The following is a 22056-nucleotide window of genomic DNA, read 5'->3' as shown; positions in this document are numbered from 1 at the left end:
TCTTGGTAGTAGCCACGTCCTCTTCCTCCTCTATGTCCACGACCACGACCTCTGAATGTCTGATGGATTTTAACTTCATTGTTGAAGTTGTTAGTGTTGCTTCTTCCTCTTCCATGACTACCACGGCCTCGTCCCCGTCCATTCCCTCGATAGCTCTTTTCACCTCCATAATCTTTGAAGGATGCCTGAGTTTTAAGAAGTTACTCCAATGGTACTTCTTGTCTCATCTTGATCTTTTCTTCATGGGCCTGTAAAAAAACCCTCCAATTGTTCTACCAACATAGAATCTAAATCTTTAGACTCTTCAATAGCACACACCACAAAATCAAATTTAGGTGTTAAAGTGCGAAGGATCTTTTCTACCATACGGACATCTTTTATGTCCTCCCCATATCTTCTTAATTGATTTACAACAGCCTTCACTTTTGAACAATAATCTGAAATGCATTCGGATTCTTTCATTTTTAAAACTTCAAAATCAGCCCTTAGAGTTTGAAGTTTTACCTTCCTCATCTTGTCAATTCCTTGAAGAGAATTTTATAAAATCTCCCAAGCTTCCTTTGAGGTGGTAACATCTGCCACCTTCTCGAACATGGCATCATCCAGACATTGATAGATGAGCGTGAGGGCTTGTTGATGATTCTTCCTTGTTTTTGCCGAGACATCTTTTTTATTTTGAGGCAGAGCTTCCTCATTATTGGGTTTTGCATACCTTCTATCTACGATTTCCCACACATCCTGAGAGCCAAGAATGACTTTCATACATAGACATCATTTCTCATAATTATCTTTTGTGAGACGGGGATACTGAAAGACAACGTAACATTATTTGCCATGGCTCTGATACCACGTTGTTGGAAAAACTAATAATCCCGTCTAGGAATAATATTCACGACAAATAATAATAACACAAGAGAGTAACAACGACACCAACTCTTTTAATAGGTAAAATACAATACCCGAGCGGAGCAATATAACCACTATAATATTACAACTTAATAGTGTCAAGAGACTACTACAATCTTGAAAGAAATAACACTTTTTATTTAAAACACTTCACTACAATATTACTCACTCTCACTATTTATCTCATAGACTACAATCTGTGGATTACTCTCTCTAACTTCTATTGCTTCTCTCTTATTTTGGTGTGATTGAAATGAAGAATGGAGGCCTCTATTTATAGTAAGAGATGACATTCAACTACTACAAAAAGGATGTCTTGTTGTTGATTTAGTCATATAATTTTTCAACAAAATTAAACACCTCCCATTTTTTTCAACAAAGTTGTCAATAAAGTTAGGCACTTCCCATTTTTTTCAACAAAATTGTCAACAAAGTTAGGACACCTCCCATTTTCTTCTTTGTTTTTCTTTAATATGAGCCCCACATTTTCATCTTCAATATACGTTCCTCCAGTTCTTAAGTAGAAGATTGCGATCCAGCTTTTTCAACTGCATTATTTCGTGCCCTATCATCATCTTCATGACAAATAATTTCTTGCTTTGCCACATCCTGATAATCATAATCTTCATTATTTACTCTTTGGACATAATTCTTCCGTTTGTCCTTACTCTTATCAGTCTTGCTGTCTATGGTTGTCTCTATATTTGTCTCTTGACCTCTTCTTATCCTTTTCTTTATCCTTCTCCTTGTTGCTACCCTTGTCCTTCCCCCTCTCCTTCTCTCGCACCCACTTAGTATTCATATCTCTCTGCGAAAATAAGTAACAATATCCATGTTTATAATACTATAAAATTAAATTTGACTAGACTAGAAAACTTATTCAAATAGAATTTTACTAAACAAAACTTAACTAGACATGAATTTAATAATCTAATAAAATTATTAATTAAAGAAAAAAATAATACTGTATAACCGTTTTTAAAATAATAATTCAAAAATTACTTTTATTTTCGGCTATCGAATATAATAATTTCTTTGGGCGGGGTAAAAATAATAAAACCCCAATATTAAATCCCAGACTGTTCGTGATTCCTACTTAATCTTGGTTTAATTTAGGCGTTTGGTACCAAAAAGTGCGACTTAGATAATGCCAAGTTCTAAGTTGTTAGAATTTCAAGATAAAGAGACGTGGCTTAAACTCTCGCCAGTAAGGTCCCTCCAAAAATGTCCCTCTCTCTTCTCCGACACACACCATATCTCACCTCAACAGTTCCATTGCCAATTCAATATTTCTTCATCTCTTTTACCAAAATGCCAAAAACACGTCTCTCCACCATACGACAAAACTCAGGTGCACCAAAATTTTAGCTTAAATGTGTGTTTCTTTTTGCCTTGTAAAACAAGAGCTTTTTTTTTTTCCTTTTACAGTTTTACTTATATGTCTTTTTGGAATGAAGGGTTTATGTTATCAATAAAATTGTTTAATTTTAGGTTCTGAAGTTGGTGGTGTTGTACCTAAGAACAGAGTGAAAAAAAGGAGAGTGGAAATGATAGCTAAAGAGGTTAAGACAGAATCTCCTGATCAAAAAGTATGCTTATTTTATGATAATGATCAATTCTTTTATCGTTAAGGTTTTATTTCATAATGGTTTTTTTGGTTTTTTTTTCTCCATGTCTTTGGTGAATTTTGTGTGAAAGAAAATTTAGCTTGGATGGGAGCCACTCTGAAGTAGATCAAGAATATTTGTTAAAACAAAACTAGGCTATATACATTGACAGTTTAACGAATTTTTTACACCATCAGTGTAATTTAACCTGTTGTAATTGGTTACTTGTCATTCATACTAGGTGAAAAATCAATGCTATTAAATTGAGTAAGCTAAATTATTACTTTTTTAAGTGGTCTGATTGTGTAAATATTTTTTACACCGTCAATACATAGAACTTAAACTCGTAAATGTTCATCTGACTACTCTTGACTCTTGCGAGTGTGCTATGTTGCCTAGAGATCAAGTGAGTTAACCATCTAGTGGCCCTCTTGTTGGAAATTCTTGAAATGGGTGCGATTTAGTTGAGTAATATATGAGGGGCTCACTGCCTCGATTGATCGTTAATCCGTTGGGTTATAGAAAAGAGTAAATTTCTATTCCCTCAAAAGGGTTGTGTATTTGAGGAGAAATATTTAGAGTGTGTAATATAACTGTAGAATATTCTTGCCGATAATGTTAGTCTATACTTTAGAACAAAGAAGTTATGATATCTCCAAGTACTTGTCCTTGAGGACTGGAAATTCTCTGCTTTGTCAACTTAATATCTTGTTCCTGCCTATTATATGATCCTAGTATTAGTTTATATAGAAGCTTATGGTAGTGGCGCAGACGATGGTCAATACTGATGGATATTTCGGAAATCTTCAGGTTGATTATTTTTTTAATCTTTTTTGGATGATAAGAGTGGGTTGCTCTAGTGGTAAGCACCCTCCACTTTCACCCAAGAGGTTGTGAGTTCGAGTCACCCCAAGAGCAAGGTGGGGAGTTCTTGGAGGGAGGGAGCCGAGGGTCTATCGGAAACAGCCTCTCTACCCCAGGGTAGGGGTAAGGTGGGGTAGGGATAAGGTCTGCGTACAAACTATCCTCCCCAGACCCCACTAGTGGGATTATACTGGGTTGTTGTTGTTGTTGTCTCTTCATCTTTCCTTGACATACCTATATCCTTTTGCAGTCATATTTGACGTTGTTATTGAAAGAGTTTGAAGTAGGTATCGGAACTTTATATGGATCCTACAAGATACATTAAAAATGTAAAAAGAAAGTGAACCTACTTGTATCTTATGCATGTCCGCTATCGCGTCCATGTATTATAGGGTAAAATAGAGCATTTTTAGAACCTACTAGCTAAAACTGTAATTCTTGAATGTATCTGAGCTTCTTTCTGGATTCTGTTTTTGTTTTTTAAAGATAGCATTAAATAAATATATGAAATATAACAGGCTATTCTTCGCACCTAGATTAATAAGTTCAGGGATATGGCTTTTAGCTCCATTTCATCCGACAATTTAATTGTATTCTCAATCCAATTTGATTGTCCCATTTTGCTTCCGAAAGTTCTGGTTCACCTATCTGAGAGTGATCGAGCACATTACTAATATTGAATTAGTTATATACAAAGTTTAAGTCAAAGATGATCTTGTTATACACATAACAAGAAAATTGGGAAGTCCATTTTGTGGAAGAGGAAATTATCCTATTGTCTGTGTGCCTCACAGGCTATTTTTAGTTATCAAATACTACATGATCATTGGTTCTTGAGGTTGCGAGAGGGTAAACAAATCATGTTTTTATTTAACTTGTTGCAGTTTCTCAGGTATCCAGAAATAGAAGATTTTGCAAATAAAAGTAGCAATATTAATTCTCAGTCAAGTAAGTGCCAAGTCAATTTGCGATTCCTTGTTTTTTGTTTTTCTAGTTTTCATATTGATATGGAACTTTGCACGGTAATTTGTTAGCTATATCTTCATATAGAAAGGTTGATTCTGCTGTTGGTTATGTTACTTCCATATAGCTCGATGCATATCTATCTACTCATGTTCTGTCTAGCAAATCTAAAACCTTTTGATTACCAGCTTATGTTTAAAGACTAGTCCATTGACCTCCTTCAGGTCTAAGAAAACGCAGAGAGGTTGTTAGACTAATTCTCTCATGACGGATTTTGGGCAGGGTCACAACAACAACAAACCCAGTGTGATCCCACACAGCAGTGGGGTCTAGGGAGGGTAGAGTGTATGCAGACCCTTCCCTGTGAAGGTAGAGTAGGCAGGGTGAGGTGGAATTTTAGCCGGTTCATAATCTCTTTTATAATTTGTATTCCAAGGATGGCAAATAGAAGTGAGCATTAGATGTTGGTGGGCTGACAAGCGGAGGTATGATGTCATTTGGAAACTCTATATATGATGGTTATAAGTGGTATTGTGTTTTGACAAGACATAGTGTGTCACTTCTTACTTGTACCTGCGGCTGCATGAGCAAAATAGCGTGGCTTCACCCAAATCCCTCGTGGAGAACTACATGATCATTGTAGATTTGTATTGCCTCTCTCTCTCTCTCTCTCTCTCTCTCTCTCTCTCTCTCTCTCTCTCTGTTTTTTGTTCTTTTTTGCCTTAACATTTATTATCATGAGCATCACTATCCTCAGAATTCTTTTCTTCTTTGAAAGCATTTTCTCCTATATTACCAGTTTGCACATTGTCTTTATACCCATTTGAAAGAAAAAGGACTTTGATCTCTTATTTGTTTGTAACTGTTTGTTTATTTTTTTAAATCATTGAGGATAGTTCTCTTGTTAAAATTAACTTATGGATAGGTTCTGTAAAGGTAGTAAGACTAAAATTTTGTCAAATTTGGTGCAGTACAACCTCCTGCCAACTGGGAAAGGGTCATTGAAGGGATACGCAAAATGAGATCATCAGAACATGCACCTGTGGACTCCATTGACCCGGATGAAGGAGTGACTTCTCTTCAACCTAAGGTGCATACATCTTTGCAAACTTAATGCTTGGCTAGTAGTTGTCTTCTGGGTTAGGAGATCTAGAACCGAGTACTCGTATAAAAGAAAGAGTGAGAACGAAAGTGTCCTGTTACCTTTTTTTTATGAGTAAGCACGTATAATATTTTAACGCTTCTAATAGGATGTTAGACATTGTTGATCTTTTCGACTTAGTTATTTTGTAGTTGCTGAAAGGGTGTGGATGGCTGATGTTGATTACTATTTTCTTTTTCACTTTTATGTTCACAATCTCATCAGGAAAGAAGATTTGCTGTTCTAATTGGCTCATTGTTATCAAGCCAGACCAAGGGTCATGTTACACATGGCAAGTGTTGAGATTACTAATGTTGGAGGTTTCAGCTATATGATGCTTGTTAATAACGTGATTATCTCTTTGTAGGACTACATTCATGTTCTCTTTATGATAGGTTGTGTCTTCTGAAAGAATTAGTGACCTATCCAGATTTGTTTGCTACTACTTTTGTTATCCAAACCAATGAGAAATTTCTTGTAGCGTCTGCACTAGTTATACTCGCATGGCCTCCATAAGAATGCCTCCTAAGTACAATTTCCTTTAGAAATGTATGTGTCCGTACAATTCTGATTAATGTGGAAAACTGTTCCTCTTCCTATCATAGAGGTTACTCTGATATTTCTTTGTCATCTTACTACCTAAATTCTTTTTATTTTGTCATCAAGTTAATCATGGTCTTATACTTGATTTGCTGCAAAGATTTATATAAGGTAGTGAGATCCCTTTACTGAGTATATCAAACTCCTTGCTTTTGTAGCCAGCGACTTGATACCCCCATTTTCTTATGCCCTCATCCTCGTGAATAACTTGTCATAAAAAAAACAATTCTATCAAAATGGGATAACTAGGAGAGTAGCAATATATGATTAGCAAAAAAAGACGAGTTCGAGCTGCTCTCGCACATCCACCTTTTGATGAGATGATTACTTGAAGTCATACATTAATCTGTTTCATTGAAAGTGTTCCACAATTTTATGAGGTTGTGATATTCTTCTCTGGCTTCCTATTGGTATATAATGTTGTCCTCTGAATCTGCAGAAGCAAATCAGCGGCTCCTCGAAAATGGTTTGCTGAGTGCTGACTCAATGGATAAAGCTGATGAAGTCACCATAAAGACCTTGATATACCCGGTATATGCTCAATGATGTCCGTTTATGATATTATTGTATTCGCATTAGTCCCAAATTAATTTTTATCACTTGCCCTCATGTGGAATTGCTTAACAACTTTTATTTATCAGGTTGGATTTTACACAAGAAAGGCTCGGCACCTTAAACAAGTTGCAAAGATTTGTGTCTCTAAATATGATGGAGACATTCCTAGTACAGTAGACGAGTTGCTTCTACTTCCAGGTGTTGGTCCCAAGATAGCTCACCTGGTAGGAAGTTATGCTTCTGTCACTTTCCTTTCTCTGCAAATTTCTAAGTTATTTAAATAGCTTTTCCTTTAGGTTATGATTATGGCATGGAACAAAGTTGAAGGGATTTGTGTAGATACCCACGTGCATCGTGTTAGTAATCGGCTTGGTTGGGTCTCGCAGCCTGGAAAAAAGCAGGTATGCTTAATTCTATTCGAAGATGAGGCTTCACCGCTACAATGAGCAACTAGAAAGTGGGGGCATATGCTATGTTATATGTGCACAAAATTTTTAAACTAATTCTTTTAGTCTAGTTTAATTATAGCCTGCTAAAATTATACTCCCTCCGTTTCAATTTATGTGAACCCATTTGACTGGGCACGGAGTTTAAGAAAAGAGAGAAGACTTTTGAACTTGTGGTGTAAAATGAGGCACATATATTTTGTGTGGCTATAAATCATTGCATAAAGGTAAATTGTTTCCAAATAAGGAAAGATGTCATTCTTTTTGGCACAGACTAAAAAGGAAATAGGTTCTCATAAATTGAAACGAAGGGATTAGTAGCATTTTAGAAAGGTAAGTGTAAAACATATGTAGGAAGACCAGGAACGAAGTTCATTGGCTTGGGCCTTAGAGGCAGCGGTTGGGAAAGCAAAGGAAATAGGAGACCGGGAACGAAGTCACTCGACGAAAAGAATGTCTTATTTGAGCTCAAAGGGAGGAGCCAGAAGATCCAGGGGAACGGGCTGAGATAGAAAGAGCCTTGGATCAACTTGAATTTGCAAGATTAAAGGAAAAAAAATCGCTTTGCCGAGCAGATTAGCCCTCTGACTGAATCGGAGGAGGAACGACTAGTTAGAAGATTGTGGCACTGCAACTTGTGTGAACTTCCATCACCAAGTGAGATGGTCAAAATTATTATTTACCGCAGATTTGAGATTTAGGAAGAACCTCTATGATCAGGAGATAGATGGGTACTTGGTTGATTTACTGTATAGACAGAGGGTACCATATCTTACATTGGATTTATGGAGATAGAAACAGAATAGGGAGTGAGTTGCTCTAGTGGTGAGCACCCTCCACTTCCAACCAAGAGGTTGTGAGTTCGAGTCACCCCAAGAGCAAGGTGGAGAGTTCTTGGAGGGAGGGAGCCGAGGGTCTATCGGAAACAACCTCTCTATCCCAGGGTAGGGGTAAGGTCTGCGTACACACTACCCTCCCCAGATCCCACTGGTGGGATTATACTGGGTTGTTGTTGTACTCATTGTCTTGATCCTACATTTTATTTACAATTAAGTCTTATTTCAAGAGTCAGTTAGTTAGGGAGGAGTTGACTTTCCCATACCTTTCTACTTGGGTTCGCACGGCACCCAGAAAGGTGTGTTTGGCAGCAAGGAGAATGATACTGACAGCGAAGAACTTGAGGGTTGAGAAAGAGGAGGATGACCATGTTAGCTGGTGCTTCATGTGCAGATGTTTGGTGAGACGTAGACCATTTCCTATTACATTATTAGGTGGCTGTGAATTTTGGTTGGTAGTCTGGATTGGCTGGAAATACAGTGAGTGATGCCAAGTACAGCAGGCGTGTTGTTTAGTTGGGCTTTCAGAAGAAGAAAGAGATGACCGAGGGCATAGGATGTTGCTCTATTAGCCTTTGTGTGAGTTATGAAAAGAGAAATAAGAGAGCATTTGATGGGGTTGATAATGACTTTATAAAGTTGAAAAATAGACCTCTTGTGTCTATCTTCTTTTTTGTGTACTGATGAGATCCCGATTTCTTTTTTGATGTAGGTTTCTTTACTTTTTAGTATACATTTAACAGCTCTTTCTGATTTCAAACATCCCAACTGAGTCTGATGCGAGTAATTCATAATACCGATATGTTTAGATTGAGATTACTAAAACCACACAATTCTTGATTGACTCTGTCAGGGAACTAGATCACCCGAAGAGACTAGGGTCTCCTTGCAGCAGTGGCTTCCTAAAGAAGAATGGGTTTCCATTAATTTGCTGTTGGTACGTCTCTGCATCATTATTTATCTGAAGTACCATTGATTATCCCTCTTTCCCATGTCTTTTGGTCCTTGCTGTTGTAGCTCAAGTATATCTTAATTGCCACCTTTTTCCAATCAGTTCCAATTCAGACTCAATATGAAAGTTTGCTTATCCCTTCTTTGGTATATGCAGTTTAGCCTCTCTATTACAGACATGCTCTATAACAGCCAATTTTTCTTTGGAACTAATTTTCAAGCTATGTTAATAATATGTGTTTTCTATGACAATACTTCGCTATAATAAGCCAAAAATTATCCGGAACAAACGAGGTTTTATAGAGAGGTTTGACTGTGTTGAGCTAAGTAGCTAACATACGGGGCTTCATTTTAGATTCTCTAGTTGGCAGCACTAGCAACACAAAATGCTCTTTTTCTTTTGCTATCAGTTGAACCACATCATTATGAAAGCCGACAATATGAATGCTCGATCAGTCTCAAATTTCTCAAAAAGTTTGATTTGCAACCTAGAGCTAGAGTAATGTTTATGCTTCAGCTTTTGAGGTGTCTCTGGACCTGCACTCAATCGGTGGAAATAGGCATTAAACTGAAATCTTTTATTGTGTGTAGTATGAGTTATCCCTTGCTTCAGTTTCATGCCCATCTTCCCGTCCACATCGAACGAATGAGTTTTCTAACAGTTGGTGCGGATAAGACAAGTTGATTTTCTAGCGCGTAAAACTCTCCTTCAGCTATTTCCATAAATAAAGAACGTAAATTGTCTGTCGTGTATTGGATTACCCAATAATCATATCCACTCCCTAGGAGAGAAACTATTTTCCTGGTCTTCAATGTTTCTCCAATATTCATTTGTCAAAAAGGTAACACTTTGACTAATTTTTACGACAAAATTTTCAAATACTAACTTTGCCTCCAATACTCGACTAGTCAAAGTAAGGACAGGTCAGCTGAAGATGAATTCTCTTTTCTCGCGGATCCACGATTTGAACTTTTTGAGTTTGAGTTCCGAATTTTACTACATATCATTTGATTTACTAGTTTCGAAATCAATTATTTGTACTTCATGAATTACGGGATCCAAGTCAAAGCTACTGCTTTCGGATGAATCATGAACCATAATTTACACCTTACATCTGCCCCTCCCTCTCTGGTTATTTGTTACTTCAGTTTGGTGGCTATGGCCTTTACAGGTAGGCTTTGGACAGACCATATGTACTCCTCTGAGACCTCGCTGTGCAAAATGTACTGTAAGTCAATTCTGCCCATCGGCATTTAAGGAGATGTCAAGCCCAGCTTCCACTTCCAGAACACTAAGCCCCAAGAAGAAACATTGACAAGGCTGTTTCCTGCTACATGATCAATTTTTTCAAGTTCTATTCTTTTAATGATAAATGTCAACTTGAGCCCAAAGGATAGTTGATTGAAAAAAAAAACGTAACTTTTAGTACTTTGTTTTAAAAGTTTGTATAATGTTGGCCTAGGATGTATTGAAATGGGAAACACGGTGATTGAGGATTCATATAGCAGACCCCAACTTATTAAAGACTGAGGTGTAGTAGTTGTGGTATTCGTTGAACAAGTTAATTTCTACATAATTGGAGACAGACAATATTAGTTTTTAATCTAAATATGTAGAGTGAATTGTCGTATTATCTTGATTCCTAATTTCTCATAATATACTAGTTTGGGATTTTTGAAAATGAAACAAAACAAGGGTTTTAAACGCGAGAGTTTGACAAGCTGAAGGTGGTTCTATATTTTACTCCATTTTGGTTTGTGAAGCTAGGAAGCTTATTTGATCAAGGAAAAATGCGAAAAAGTACCCTTAAGATCGTTAAAACTATACCTGCCTATTTAAGTTTTATTTTCCAAGCCTTTTAGCTATGGCATGTGACCTAATATATATGTTTTAAAACTATTAAATTCAAGAAAAGAGGATTTTGTACTCTATTTTCTCAAATTATTATATCAAGTTCTGTATGGAGAGTAAGGTTGTACATGGGTCGGGTTGGTTCGGATTTTCTAATTACCGAACCAAGCCAATTGTATCGGGTTATTAAATTTAAATACCAAACCAAACCAATAAAAGTCGGGTTTTTGAGTTTTTTTGGTTTTTTTTCTTCATAAAGTCTTCATAGCACAAAACGTAAAATTTGTGCTCCAAATATTTCTTTAATCCTAATAAGACAGAACTATATAAGGTGTTTTTCAATAAAATAACATAAATATGAGATGAGTCGTGGCATTATACTAAAATATTCAACAATAAAAATAATAAAATCGCATAAAATAAATATTATTAATAAGCCATAATGAAAACAAACATAACTTATAATTATGACTAATAAGTACTATTATTTACATGACTAATCACTAAAAGAAAAATAAGTTATACATTTTACCTAAACCATGGAAAAATTAAAAAATAGATATCCAATACTATTTTCATTCATAGTACAATTGAATTGAATGTCTTTTATTAGTATTGATTTGATTTTGGTTTAGGATTTATTTGAGTTACTAACATTTATGGACTATAAAACTTATTGGAGCATCCAAAAATTATAAGCTCGAGTTTGAAATAATACGTTAAAAAATAAAACTATGAAAAAACTTAAGCAATATTTATAAACTACACTACCATAAATATTTTTATGTATTAAATATATTAAAAACTTCTATACATATAATGTCGGGTTGGTTTGGTTTCGGTTTGACTTTTTTTAGTTAAAACCAAACCAAACTAAATATGATCGGGTTTATTTTTCCAACACCAAACCAAATCAAACCAAACCATAGTCGGATTTGTTTTCTCGATTTGACTGGGATTATCGGGTTGGTGCGATTTGTCGGTTTTATTTGTACACCCCTAATGGAGAGGCATATGGACATGTCTGCAAAACGTAAAACTCTTTGAAAAAGTTAACCTTAAAATTCTGTAAAATGCTCATCGACCACATTAAACCAAATGATCGTTTTGAATTCTAGTTTTTCATGGGATGACTGCGTTAGACTCTTGTAATATAACTAAATGAGGCTCGTACTGCTCTAGAAAATCACCTATAACTTCTTTTTTCAATAAACTTTCTAGGTCGCATCTATTGATATTTCACGAAATAATTTATAAAATTATTTCATGGAATATTAATAAATGTGACCTGGAAACTTTCCGACGAACTTTGAACCTCTATTCATTGTGTTATGCTTTTTGCTTGAGAATAGACTCCATTGACTAATTAAGATATAATATAGTAGGATAAACTATATCAATATTAATTAATTTAGGATATTTGATTTGATGAAATTCATTTACAAAACGTCTTGATATGAAAATTTTATGGATTATAAATATTTGACATTAATGTTAAATTTTTCACGGTAGATCGGTTCTGGAAAATTTATCTAAGAATATGTTTTGATATGAAATATTTTATGAATTGTATGTTGGTAAAATTTCTATACAACACTATAATATTTTAGGCCACATGTGAAAAGTGTAGCCTAGACTATCAAAAAATATGGCCTTCACTCTTTAGTCAAAGGCTACACTTTTCAATTTAAGGCAGCGCATATTCAAGGGTGGCCTAAACACCCGTAACATTTGCTCTAAGGTAATGCTTGTGGTGAGGTAAAAGGCTACGGTTTACCAAAGACCTGTTATTCCCGCTAATATTGTTGTATTTGTAAATAATAATTCTGCAAAATATAAGTTAACGTAATGAAACAGTAATTAATTCGAGCCCACTGAATTCACAGTGTTTCCTTAAGGAATTTAATCCCCTCCTAGTACCCAAGGTAATGGATTATTTCCTCTCAGGATAGAGCGAATCACACACTGGTGTAGCGGTACTTCAAACCCCAGTGTCTCAGCGAACACAAAGTTCGGTAACAAATCACACTTACAGTTGCTTTGTTTGAAGTTAAAAACAATGCAGAACGAGGGAGTAGAAACTCAGAAAATCGTATGGAACTGCTGAGAGGAAGGAGTGCAATGTATAGCCAAATCTGTTGAGCGATTTTCAGTTTGTGTCTTGTGTGTTGTGTTTTTGAGTGTCTTTCTTCAACATCTGTTGCACATATATATAGCAGCCAGTGTTGAAGAAGACCAAACGTCCACCCTCCATGGTGGAGCAAGCACATTCATGTTTGTGGAGCAAGCACATTCATGGTGGGAAGAGCATTAGGCGGCTGCCAAATGGTCAATACACGAATTGAAAAATATCCGTTATAAATGCGGATAATCTTACGTTAATATTTACTATTAACAAATAAATTTGGTCCAAAAAATTAATCAATCAATCGATCATTTGACCAAATCCAAATCCGAAACCGAAGCCGAAGCCGAAGCCGTAGCCGAAGCCGAGCCGAGCGAGCGACGACGACGACGGCGCGAGGCTTGCTATCTTCTTAACTCTTTAAGAGCTACAAGAAGAGCAATTATATATATACCCACCAAAAATCTCTTCCTCTTCCAATATGGGACAATGTCTCATTGTCAAGAGGGGAAAACTTAAAATTTTACTCAAAAATTTTATTTTCCCTCCATTTCCCATTCACCCTCATTTTAAGACTATTTCATCTTAAAACAAAAACCTTAACAATCCCCCACATGAATGGGGAATGGCTATATCACGGAAGTATGCATGAAAAAACTGTGTGATTTACAAGCAAGGATTAATCGCATCTGGATAAGTAGGTTTCCCTTTGAACTTTCCGTAGTAAACTTATGTCGGATATACTCGGTCAATCGGTAGATTTGATATCTTTGAACCGTCGATCTTTGGTGTATACCTAGACAACCATAAGTCACACAATCAACCCTTAACCGTCTTTGGTTCTCATTGTTGTGTTCGTTTCAGCCATGAACACCGCCTGGTTTCATAAGTGCGTAGAGAACTGGCCTTACAAAGTTCTCCTTGAAGCGGCTAACACTTCACACTTACATATGTGATTTCTAAACGTGTCATCCTGTATATACACTATTTGATATATCCCGTATCAAATTTAGAAATCATTAAAAAGCCTTAATGCTTTATCCTTGGTACTGAACATTGTCTCATCACGAGAACGGACTAAAATTTTATTTGACAATGTTGAACCGTCATTAATGACTTTGTTTGATCTCCTTGAACCTAGATCTTGGGATCTCCAGTCTTCTATGTAGAGTTACCGCCACAATGACTTGTTCTCGGCCATAGCCCCATTCTCCGTGATGATTTCTCAACTACCTCTCTAGTTAGGCCTTTTGTAAGTGGATCCGACACATTATCACTTGACTTTACATAGTCAATCGTGATAATTTCTCTAGAGAGTAATTGCCTAACGGTTTTATGTCTTCGTCGTATATGACGAGATTTACCATTATACATAATGCTCCTAGCCCTTCCAATTGCCGCTTGACTATCACAATGTATGCATATTGGTGTCAACGGTTTGGGCCAAAATGGAATGTCTTCCAAGAAATTCCGGAGCCATTCAGCTTCTTCACCGGCTTTATCTAAGGCTATGAATTCAGCCTCCATTGTAGAGCGGGCAATACATGTTTGTTTGGACGACTTCCAAGATACCGCTCCTCCACCAATAGTGAATACATATCCACTCGTGGACTTAGAATCAGTTGAACCGGTGATCCAATTTGCATCACAATATCCCTCAATCACCGCAGGGAATTTACTGTAGTGCAATTCAAAGTTCTGGGTATGTTCTAAATATCCCAAAATTCGTTTCATTGCCATCCAATGAGATTGGCCTGGATTGCTCGTATATCGACTCAGTTTACTTATAGCACAAGCTATATCTGGTCGTGTACAATTCATGATATACATTAAGCATCCCAACACACGAGCAAAATCCAATTGTGATATGCTTTGGCCTTTATTCTTTGCTAATGCAAGATTCTCACGTCAATTGGAGTCTTTGCAACTTTAAAGCCCAAGTGCTTGAATTTTTCAAGTACTGTCTTAATATAATGAGATTGTAACAATGCCAGACCTTGAGGAGTCTTATGGATCTTAATTCCCAAAATTAAATCAGCAACTCCCAAGTCTTTCATAACAAACTTGCTATTGAGCATACGCTTAGTAGCATTTATGTTGGCAATGTCATTACTCATTATCAGCATATCATCCACATATAGGCAAACAATGACTGTGTGATTTGGAACATTTTTAATGTATACACATTTATCACATTCATTTATCTTAAAACCATTTGACAACATTATTTGGTCAAATTTCGCATGCCATTGTTTGGGTGCTTGTTTTAGTCCGTAAAGAGACTTAACAAGTCTACATACCTTCTTTTCTTTACCTGGAACCACAAACCCTTCAGGTTGTTCCATGTAAATTTTTTCCTCCAACTCTCCATTTAAGAAGGCCGTCTTAACATCCATTTGATGAATTTCAAGACCATACACTACAGCTAATGCTACTAACATCCGTATGGACGTAATTCTTGTAACTGGAGAGTATGTATCAAAGTAGTCTAGACCTTCTCGTTGTCTATACCCTTTGACTACGAGTCTTGCCTTGAATTTATCAATAGTGCCATCATCTTTGATTTTTCTCTTAAAAATCCATTTAGAACCCAAAGGTTTATTTTTAGGAGGAAGATCAACCAATTCCCATGTATGGTTGTTCAATATAGATTCTATTTCACTATTGACTGCCTCTTTCCAAAACAATGATTCCGAAGAAGTCATAGCTTCTTTAAATGTTTGAGGCTCATTCTCCAATAAGAAAGTCACAAAATCTGGTCCAAATGAAGTAGACGTTCTTTGACGTTTACTACGTCTTGGATCCTCCTGATTACATGTACTTTCTTTTGTTTCTTCCCGAGGTCGTTTAGATCCTTCACCAAACGACTCACATTCCTTTTTATACGGATATATATTTTCAAAGAACTCAGCATTATCTGATTCTATAACCGTATTATTATGAATGTCGGGATTTTCTGATTTATGAACCAGAAATCGATATGCTTTACTATTTGTCGCATATCCTATGAAAACACAATCAACGGTTTTCGGTCCTATCTTTACCCTTTTGGGTGTAGGAACTTGCACTTTTGCCAAACACCCCCACACTTTAAAATAATTCAAGTTGGGCTTCCTTCCTTTCCATTTTTCATATGGAATGGATTGTGTTTTGCTATGGGGCACTCGATTTAATATTCGATTAGCCGTAAGAATGGCTCCCCCCCACAAGTTCTGTGGCAATCCAGAACTTATCAACAATGCATTAATCATCTCCTTTAATGTGTGATTCTTTCTTTCCGCAATCCCATTAGATTGGGGCATGTAAGGGGCTGTTGTTTGATGAATTATTCCATATTCTAAACATATTTCTTCAAAAGGAGATTCATATTCACCACCCCTATCACTTCTTATCATTTTTACTTTCTTGTTAAGTTGCGTTTCAACTTCATTTTTGTATTGCCTGAATGCGTCTATTGCTTCATCTTTACTATTCAGTAAGTAAACATAGCAATATCAAGTACCATCGTCAATAAAAGTTATGAAATACTTCTTTCCACCGTGAGATGGTGTTGACTTCATGTCACAAATATCTGTGTGAATTAAGTCTAAAGGATTTGAATTCCTTTCAACTGACTTATAAGGATGTTTAACATACTTAGATTCCACACATGTTTGACATTTTGATTTTTCGCATTCAAACTTGGGCAGTACTTCTAAGTTAATCATTTTCCGCAAGGTTTTATAATTTACATGACCCAAACGTACATGCCATAAATCATTTGACTCAAGTAAGTAAGAAGAAGCTGAAATATTATTATTGTTTTCCACAACCATTACATTCAGATTGAAAAGGCCCTCGGTGAGGTAACCTTTTCCTACAAATATTTCATTCTTACTAATGACAACCTTGTTGGACACAAAAACGCACTTAAAACCGTGCTTAACAAGAAGTCCAGTAGAGACTAAATTCTTTCTCATTTCGGGAACATGAAGGACATTGTTCAAAGTTATGACCTTGCCAGAAGTCATTTTCAGAAATATCTTCCCATATCCTTCAACTTTTGCTGTTGAAGCATTTCCCATATAAACTGTCTCTCCGGGTCCAGCAGGAGCATAAGTAGCAAAAACTTCTCTAACTGTACAAACATGGCGAGTGGCTCCCGAATCAAACCACCACAGTTTAGGATTTCCCACCAAGTTACATTCAGAAAGCATGGCACACAAGTTATCAACATCATCATGGTTTACTACCATATTTGCTTAACCCCTTTTCTTGTCTTTCTTCGGAGCACGACACTCCGTAGATTTGTGTCCAGTTTTCCCACAGTTGTAGCAGTTTCCACTGAACCGCTTCTTGCTTGGGTTGTATTTCGAACAAGAAGCCTTCTTCCTCTTTTTGTTAGCTTCAACAATATTTGCTCCCATTATTGTTGAATTTCCACGGCCTCTCCTTTCAGCAGCTTTATTGTCCTCCTCGATTCTCAACCGAACAATGAGATATTCAAGGTACATTTCCTTTCGTTTGTGTTTCAAATAATTTTTGAAGTCCTTCCACAACGGAGGCAACTTCTCAATCATTGCTGCTACTTGGAATGCTTCGTTGATGACAAGACCTTCAGCAAGTAGATCATGAATAATCACTTGCAATTCCTGGACTTGGGTAATAACAGACTTGCTATCTACCATTTTGTAGTCCAAAAATTTTGCGGCAACGAATTTCTTCATCCCGGCATCTTCAGTTTTATATTTCTTTTCAAGCGCATTCCACAATTCTTTTGACGTCTCCACGCTACTGTATACATTATACAGATTATCATCCAGTCCGCTAAGAATATAATTCTTGCATAAAAAATCAGAATGCTTCCACGCTTCAATCACGAGAAAGCGTTCATTCTCTGGAGTTTTATCTGGCAGATCAGGAACATCTTCCTTGATGAACTTCTGTAGACATAACGTAGTTAAGTAGAAGAACATCTTCTGCTGCCAGCGCTTGAAATTAATCCCGGAAAACTTTTCGGGTTTTTCTGCCGGTGCCAACGCCGGTGTTCGGCTTGTCGATGCGTTGGCAGTCACCATTGGAACAGCTTGGTTTTCGCTTTCAGTCGTCATTTTTCAGTGAAAGAATGACACAAACAAACGTTTGATAAACATTTTCAAACTGGAGTAAAAATCACGTAGATTTTAATCTTCCAACAAAACGCCACGAAGGCTTTACTCTCCAAAACGGGAGTACACAAAACCACAAAGGTTTTAGTTTGCAGAATAATAAGAATAACACAAATACAGAAATAAATATTAAATTCCTTAAGATTGTTATTCCCGCCAATATTGTTGTATTTGTAAATAATAATTCTGCAAAATATAAGTTAACGTAATGAAACAGTAATTAATTCGAGCCCACTGAATTCACAGTATTTCCTTAAGGAATTTAATCCCCTCCTAGTACCCAAGGTAATGGATTATTTCCTCCCAGGATAGAACGAATCACACACTGGTGTAGCGGTACTTCAAACCCCAGTGTTTCAGCGAACACAAAGTTCGGTAGCAAATCACACTTACAGTTGCTTTGTTTGAAGTTAAAAACAATGCAGAACGAGGGAGTAGAAACTCAGAAAATCGTATGGAAATGCTGAGAGGAAGGAGTGCAATGTATAGCCAAATCTGTTGAGCGATTTTTAGTTTGTGTCTTGTGTCTTGTGTTTTTGAGTGTCTTTCTTCAACATCTGCTGCACATATATATAGCAGCCAGTGTTGAAGAAGACCAAATGTCCACCCTCCATGGTGGAGCAAGCACATTCATGTTTGTGGAGCAAGCACATTCATGGTGGGAAGAGCATTAGGCGGCTGCCAAATGGTCAATACACGGATTGGAAAATATCCGTTACAAATGCGGATAATCTTACGTTAATATTTACTATTAACAAATAAATTTGGTCCAAAAAATTAATCAATCAATCGATCATTTGACCAAATCCAAATCCAAATCCAGATCCAAATCCGAAGCCGAAGCCGAGCGAGCGAGCGACGACGACGGCGCGAGGCTTGCTTTCTTCTTAACTCTTTAATAGCTACAAGAAGAGCAATTATATATATACCCACCAAAAATCTCTTCCTCTTCCAATATGGGACAATGTCTCATTGTCAAGAGGGGAAAACTTAAAATTTTACTCAAAAATTTCATTTTCCCTCCATTTCCCATTCACCCTCATTTTAAGACTATTTCATCTTAAAACAAAAACCTTAACAATCCCCCACATGAATGGGGAATGGCTATATCACGGAAGTATGCATGAAAAAACTGTGTGATTTACAAGCAAGGATTAATCGCATCTGGATAAGTAGGTTTCCCTTTGAACTTTCCGTAGTAAACTTATGTCGGATATACTCGGTCAATCGGTAGATTTGATATCTTTGAACCGTCGATCTTTGGTGTATACCTAGACAATCATAAGTCACACAATCAACCCTTAACCGTCTTTGGTTCTCATTATTGTGTTCGTTTCAGCCATGAACACCGCCTGGTTTCATAAGTGCGTAGAGAACTGGCCTTACAAAGTTCTCCTTGAAGCGGCTAACACTTCACACTTACATAGGTGATTTCTAAACGTGTCATCCTGTAGATACACTATTTGATATACCCCGTATCAAATTTAGAAATCATTAAAAAGCCTTAATGCTTTATCCTTGGTACTGAACATTGTCTCATCACGAGAACGGACTAAAATTTTATTTGACAATGTTGAACCGTCATTAATGACTTTGTTTGATCTCCTTGAACCTAGATCTTGGGATCTCCAGTCTTCTAGGTAGAGTTACCGCCACAATGACTTGTTCTCGGCCATAGCCTCATTCCCCTTGATGATTTCTCAACTACCTCTTTAGTTAGGCCTTCTGTAAGTGGATCCGACACATTATCACTTGACTTTACATAGTCAATCGTGATAATTCCTCTAGAGAGTAATTGCCTAACGGTTTTATGTCTTCGTCGTATATGACGAGATTTACCGTTATACATAACGCTCCCAGCCCTTCCAATTGCCGCTTGACTATCACAATGTATGCATATTGGTGCCAACGATTTGGGCCAAAATGGAATGTCTTCCAAGAAATTTCGGAGCCATTCAGCTTCTTCACCGGCTTTATCTAAGGCTATGAATTCAGCCTCCATTGTAGAGCGGGCAATACATGTTTGTTTGGACGACTTCCAAGATACCGCTCCTCCACCAATAGTGAATACATATCCACTCGTGGACTTAGAATCAGTTGAACCGGTGATCTAATTTGCATCACAGTGTCCCTCAATCACCGCAGGGAATTTACTGTAGTGCAATTCAAATTTCTGGGTATGTTCTAAATATCCCAAAACTCGTTTCATTGCCATCCAATGAGATTGGCCTGGATTGCTCGTATATCGACTCAGTTTACTTATAGCACAAGCTATATCTGGTCGTGTACAATTCATGATATACATTAAGCATCCCAACACACGAGCAAAATCCAATTGTGATATGCTTTGGCCTTTATTCTTTGCTAATGCAAGATTCACGTCAATTGGAGTCTTTGCAACTTTAAAGCCCAAGTGCTTGAATTTTTCAAGTACTGTCTTAATATAATGAGATTGTGACAATGCCAGACCTTGAGGAGTCTTATGGATCTTAATTCCCAAAATTAAATCAGCAACTCCCAAGTCTTTCATATCAAACTTGCTATTGAGCATACGCTTAGTAGCATTTATGTTGGCAATGTCATTACTCATTATCAGCATATCATCCACATATAGGCAAACAATGACTATGTGATTTGGAACATTTTTAATGTACACACATTTATCACATTCATTTATCTTAAAATCATTTGACAACATTGTTTGGTCAAATTTCGCATGCCATTGTTTGGGTGCTTGTTTTAGTCCGTAAAGAGACTTAACAAGTCTACATACCTTCTTTTCTTTACCTGGAACCACAAACCCTTCAGGTTGTTCCATGTAAATTTCTTCCTCCAACTCTCCATTTAAGAAGGCTGTCTTAACATCCATTTGATGAATTTCAAGACCATACACTGCAGCTAATGCTACTAACATCCGTATGGACGTAATTCTTGTAACTGGAGAGTATGTATCAAAGTAGTCTAGACCTTCTCGTTGTCTATACCCTTTGACTACGAGTCTTGCCTTGAATTTATCAATAGTGTCATCATCTTTGATTTTTCTCTTAAAAATCCATTTTGAACCCAAAGGTTTATTTTCAGGAGGAAGATCAACCAATTCCCATGTATGGTTGTTCAATATGGATTCTATTTCACTATTGACTGCCTCTTTCCAAAATAATAATTCCGAAGAAGTCATAGCTTCTTTAAATGTTTGAGGCTCATTCTCCAATAAGAAAGTCACAAAATCAGGTCCAAATGTAGTAGACGTTCTTTGACGTTTACTACGTCTTGGATCCTCCTGACTACATGTACTTTCTTTTGTTTCTTCCCGAGGTCATTTAGATCTTTCACCAAATGACTCACATTCCTTTTTATACGGATATATATTTTCAAAGAATTCAGCATTATCTGATTCTATAACCGTATTATTATGAATGTCGGAATTTTCTGATTTATGAACCAGAAATCGATATGCTTTACTATTTGTCGCATATCCTATGAAAACATAATCAACGGTTTTCAGTCCTATCTTTACCCTTTTGGGTTTAGGAACTTGCACTTTTGCCAAACACCCCCACACTTTAAAATAATTTAAGTTGGGCTTCTTTCCTTTCCATTTTTCATATGGAATGGATTGTGTTTTGCTATGGGGCACTCGATTTAATATTCGATTAGCCGTAAGAATGGCTCCCCCCCACAAGTTCTGTTGCAATCCAGAACTTATCAACAACGCATTCATCATCTCCTTTAATGTGCGATTCTTTCTTTCCACAATTCCATTAGATTGGGGCGTGTAAGGGGCTATTGTTTGATGAATTATTCCATATTCTAAACATATTTCTTCAAAAGGAGATTCATATTCACCACCCCTATCACTTCTTATCATTTTTACTTTCTTGTTAAGTTGCGTTTCAACTTCATTTTTGTATTGCCTGAATGCGTCTATTGCTTCATCTTTACTATTCAGTAAGTAAACATAGTAATATCGAGTACCATCGTCAATAAAAGTTATGAAATACTTCTTTCCACCGCGAGATGGTATTGACTTCATGTCACAAATATCTGTGTGAATTAAGTCTAA

The 22056-nt window shown here is 36.6% G+C and overlaps 1 protein-coding gene across 5 annotated transcripts; it reads left to right on the top strand.

Moving 5' to 3' along the window:
• The first annotated feature begins 2028 nt into the window (after positions 1 to 2028).
• LOC107811701 (endonuclease III homolog 1, chloroplastic) lies at positions 2029 to 10479 on the top strand. Of its 5 annotated transcripts, none has more exons than XM_016636689.2 (10): positions 2044 to 2257; positions 2398 to 2495; positions 4262 to 4325; positions 5312 to 5430; positions 5707 to 5773; positions 6521 to 6612; positions 6723 to 6860; positions 6933 to 7037; positions 8772 to 8855; positions 10042 to 10479. In XM_016636689.2, the coding sequence occupies exons 1-10, from the start codon at positions 2131 to 2133 to the stop codon at positions 10183 to 10185; spliced, it is 1038 nt and encodes a 345-aa protein (XP_016492175.2). In that variant the 5' UTR covers positions 2044 to 2130; the 3' UTR covers positions 10186 to 10479. The 5 variants fall into 5 exon arrangements, with proteins under 5 accessions (XP_016492174.1, XP_016492175.2, XP_016492177.2 ...); XM_075229329.1 differs by having other exon boundaries at positions 2127 to 2257; positions 2398 to 2468; XM_016636690.2 differs by having other exon boundaries at positions 2146 to 2281.
• The last annotated feature ends 11577 nt before the right edge of the window (positions 10480 to 22056 follow it).

Source organism: Nicotiana tabacum, chromosome 14 (assembly GCF_000715075.1).
Source record: "Nicotiana tabacum cultivar K326 chromosome 14, ASM71507v2, whole genome shotgun sequence".
Lineage (NCBI taxonomy): Eukaryota > Viridiplantae > Streptophyta > Magnoliopsida > Solanales > Solanaceae > Nicotiana > Nicotiana tabacum.
This window is presented reverse-complemented; position numbering and strand designations above follow the sequence as displayed.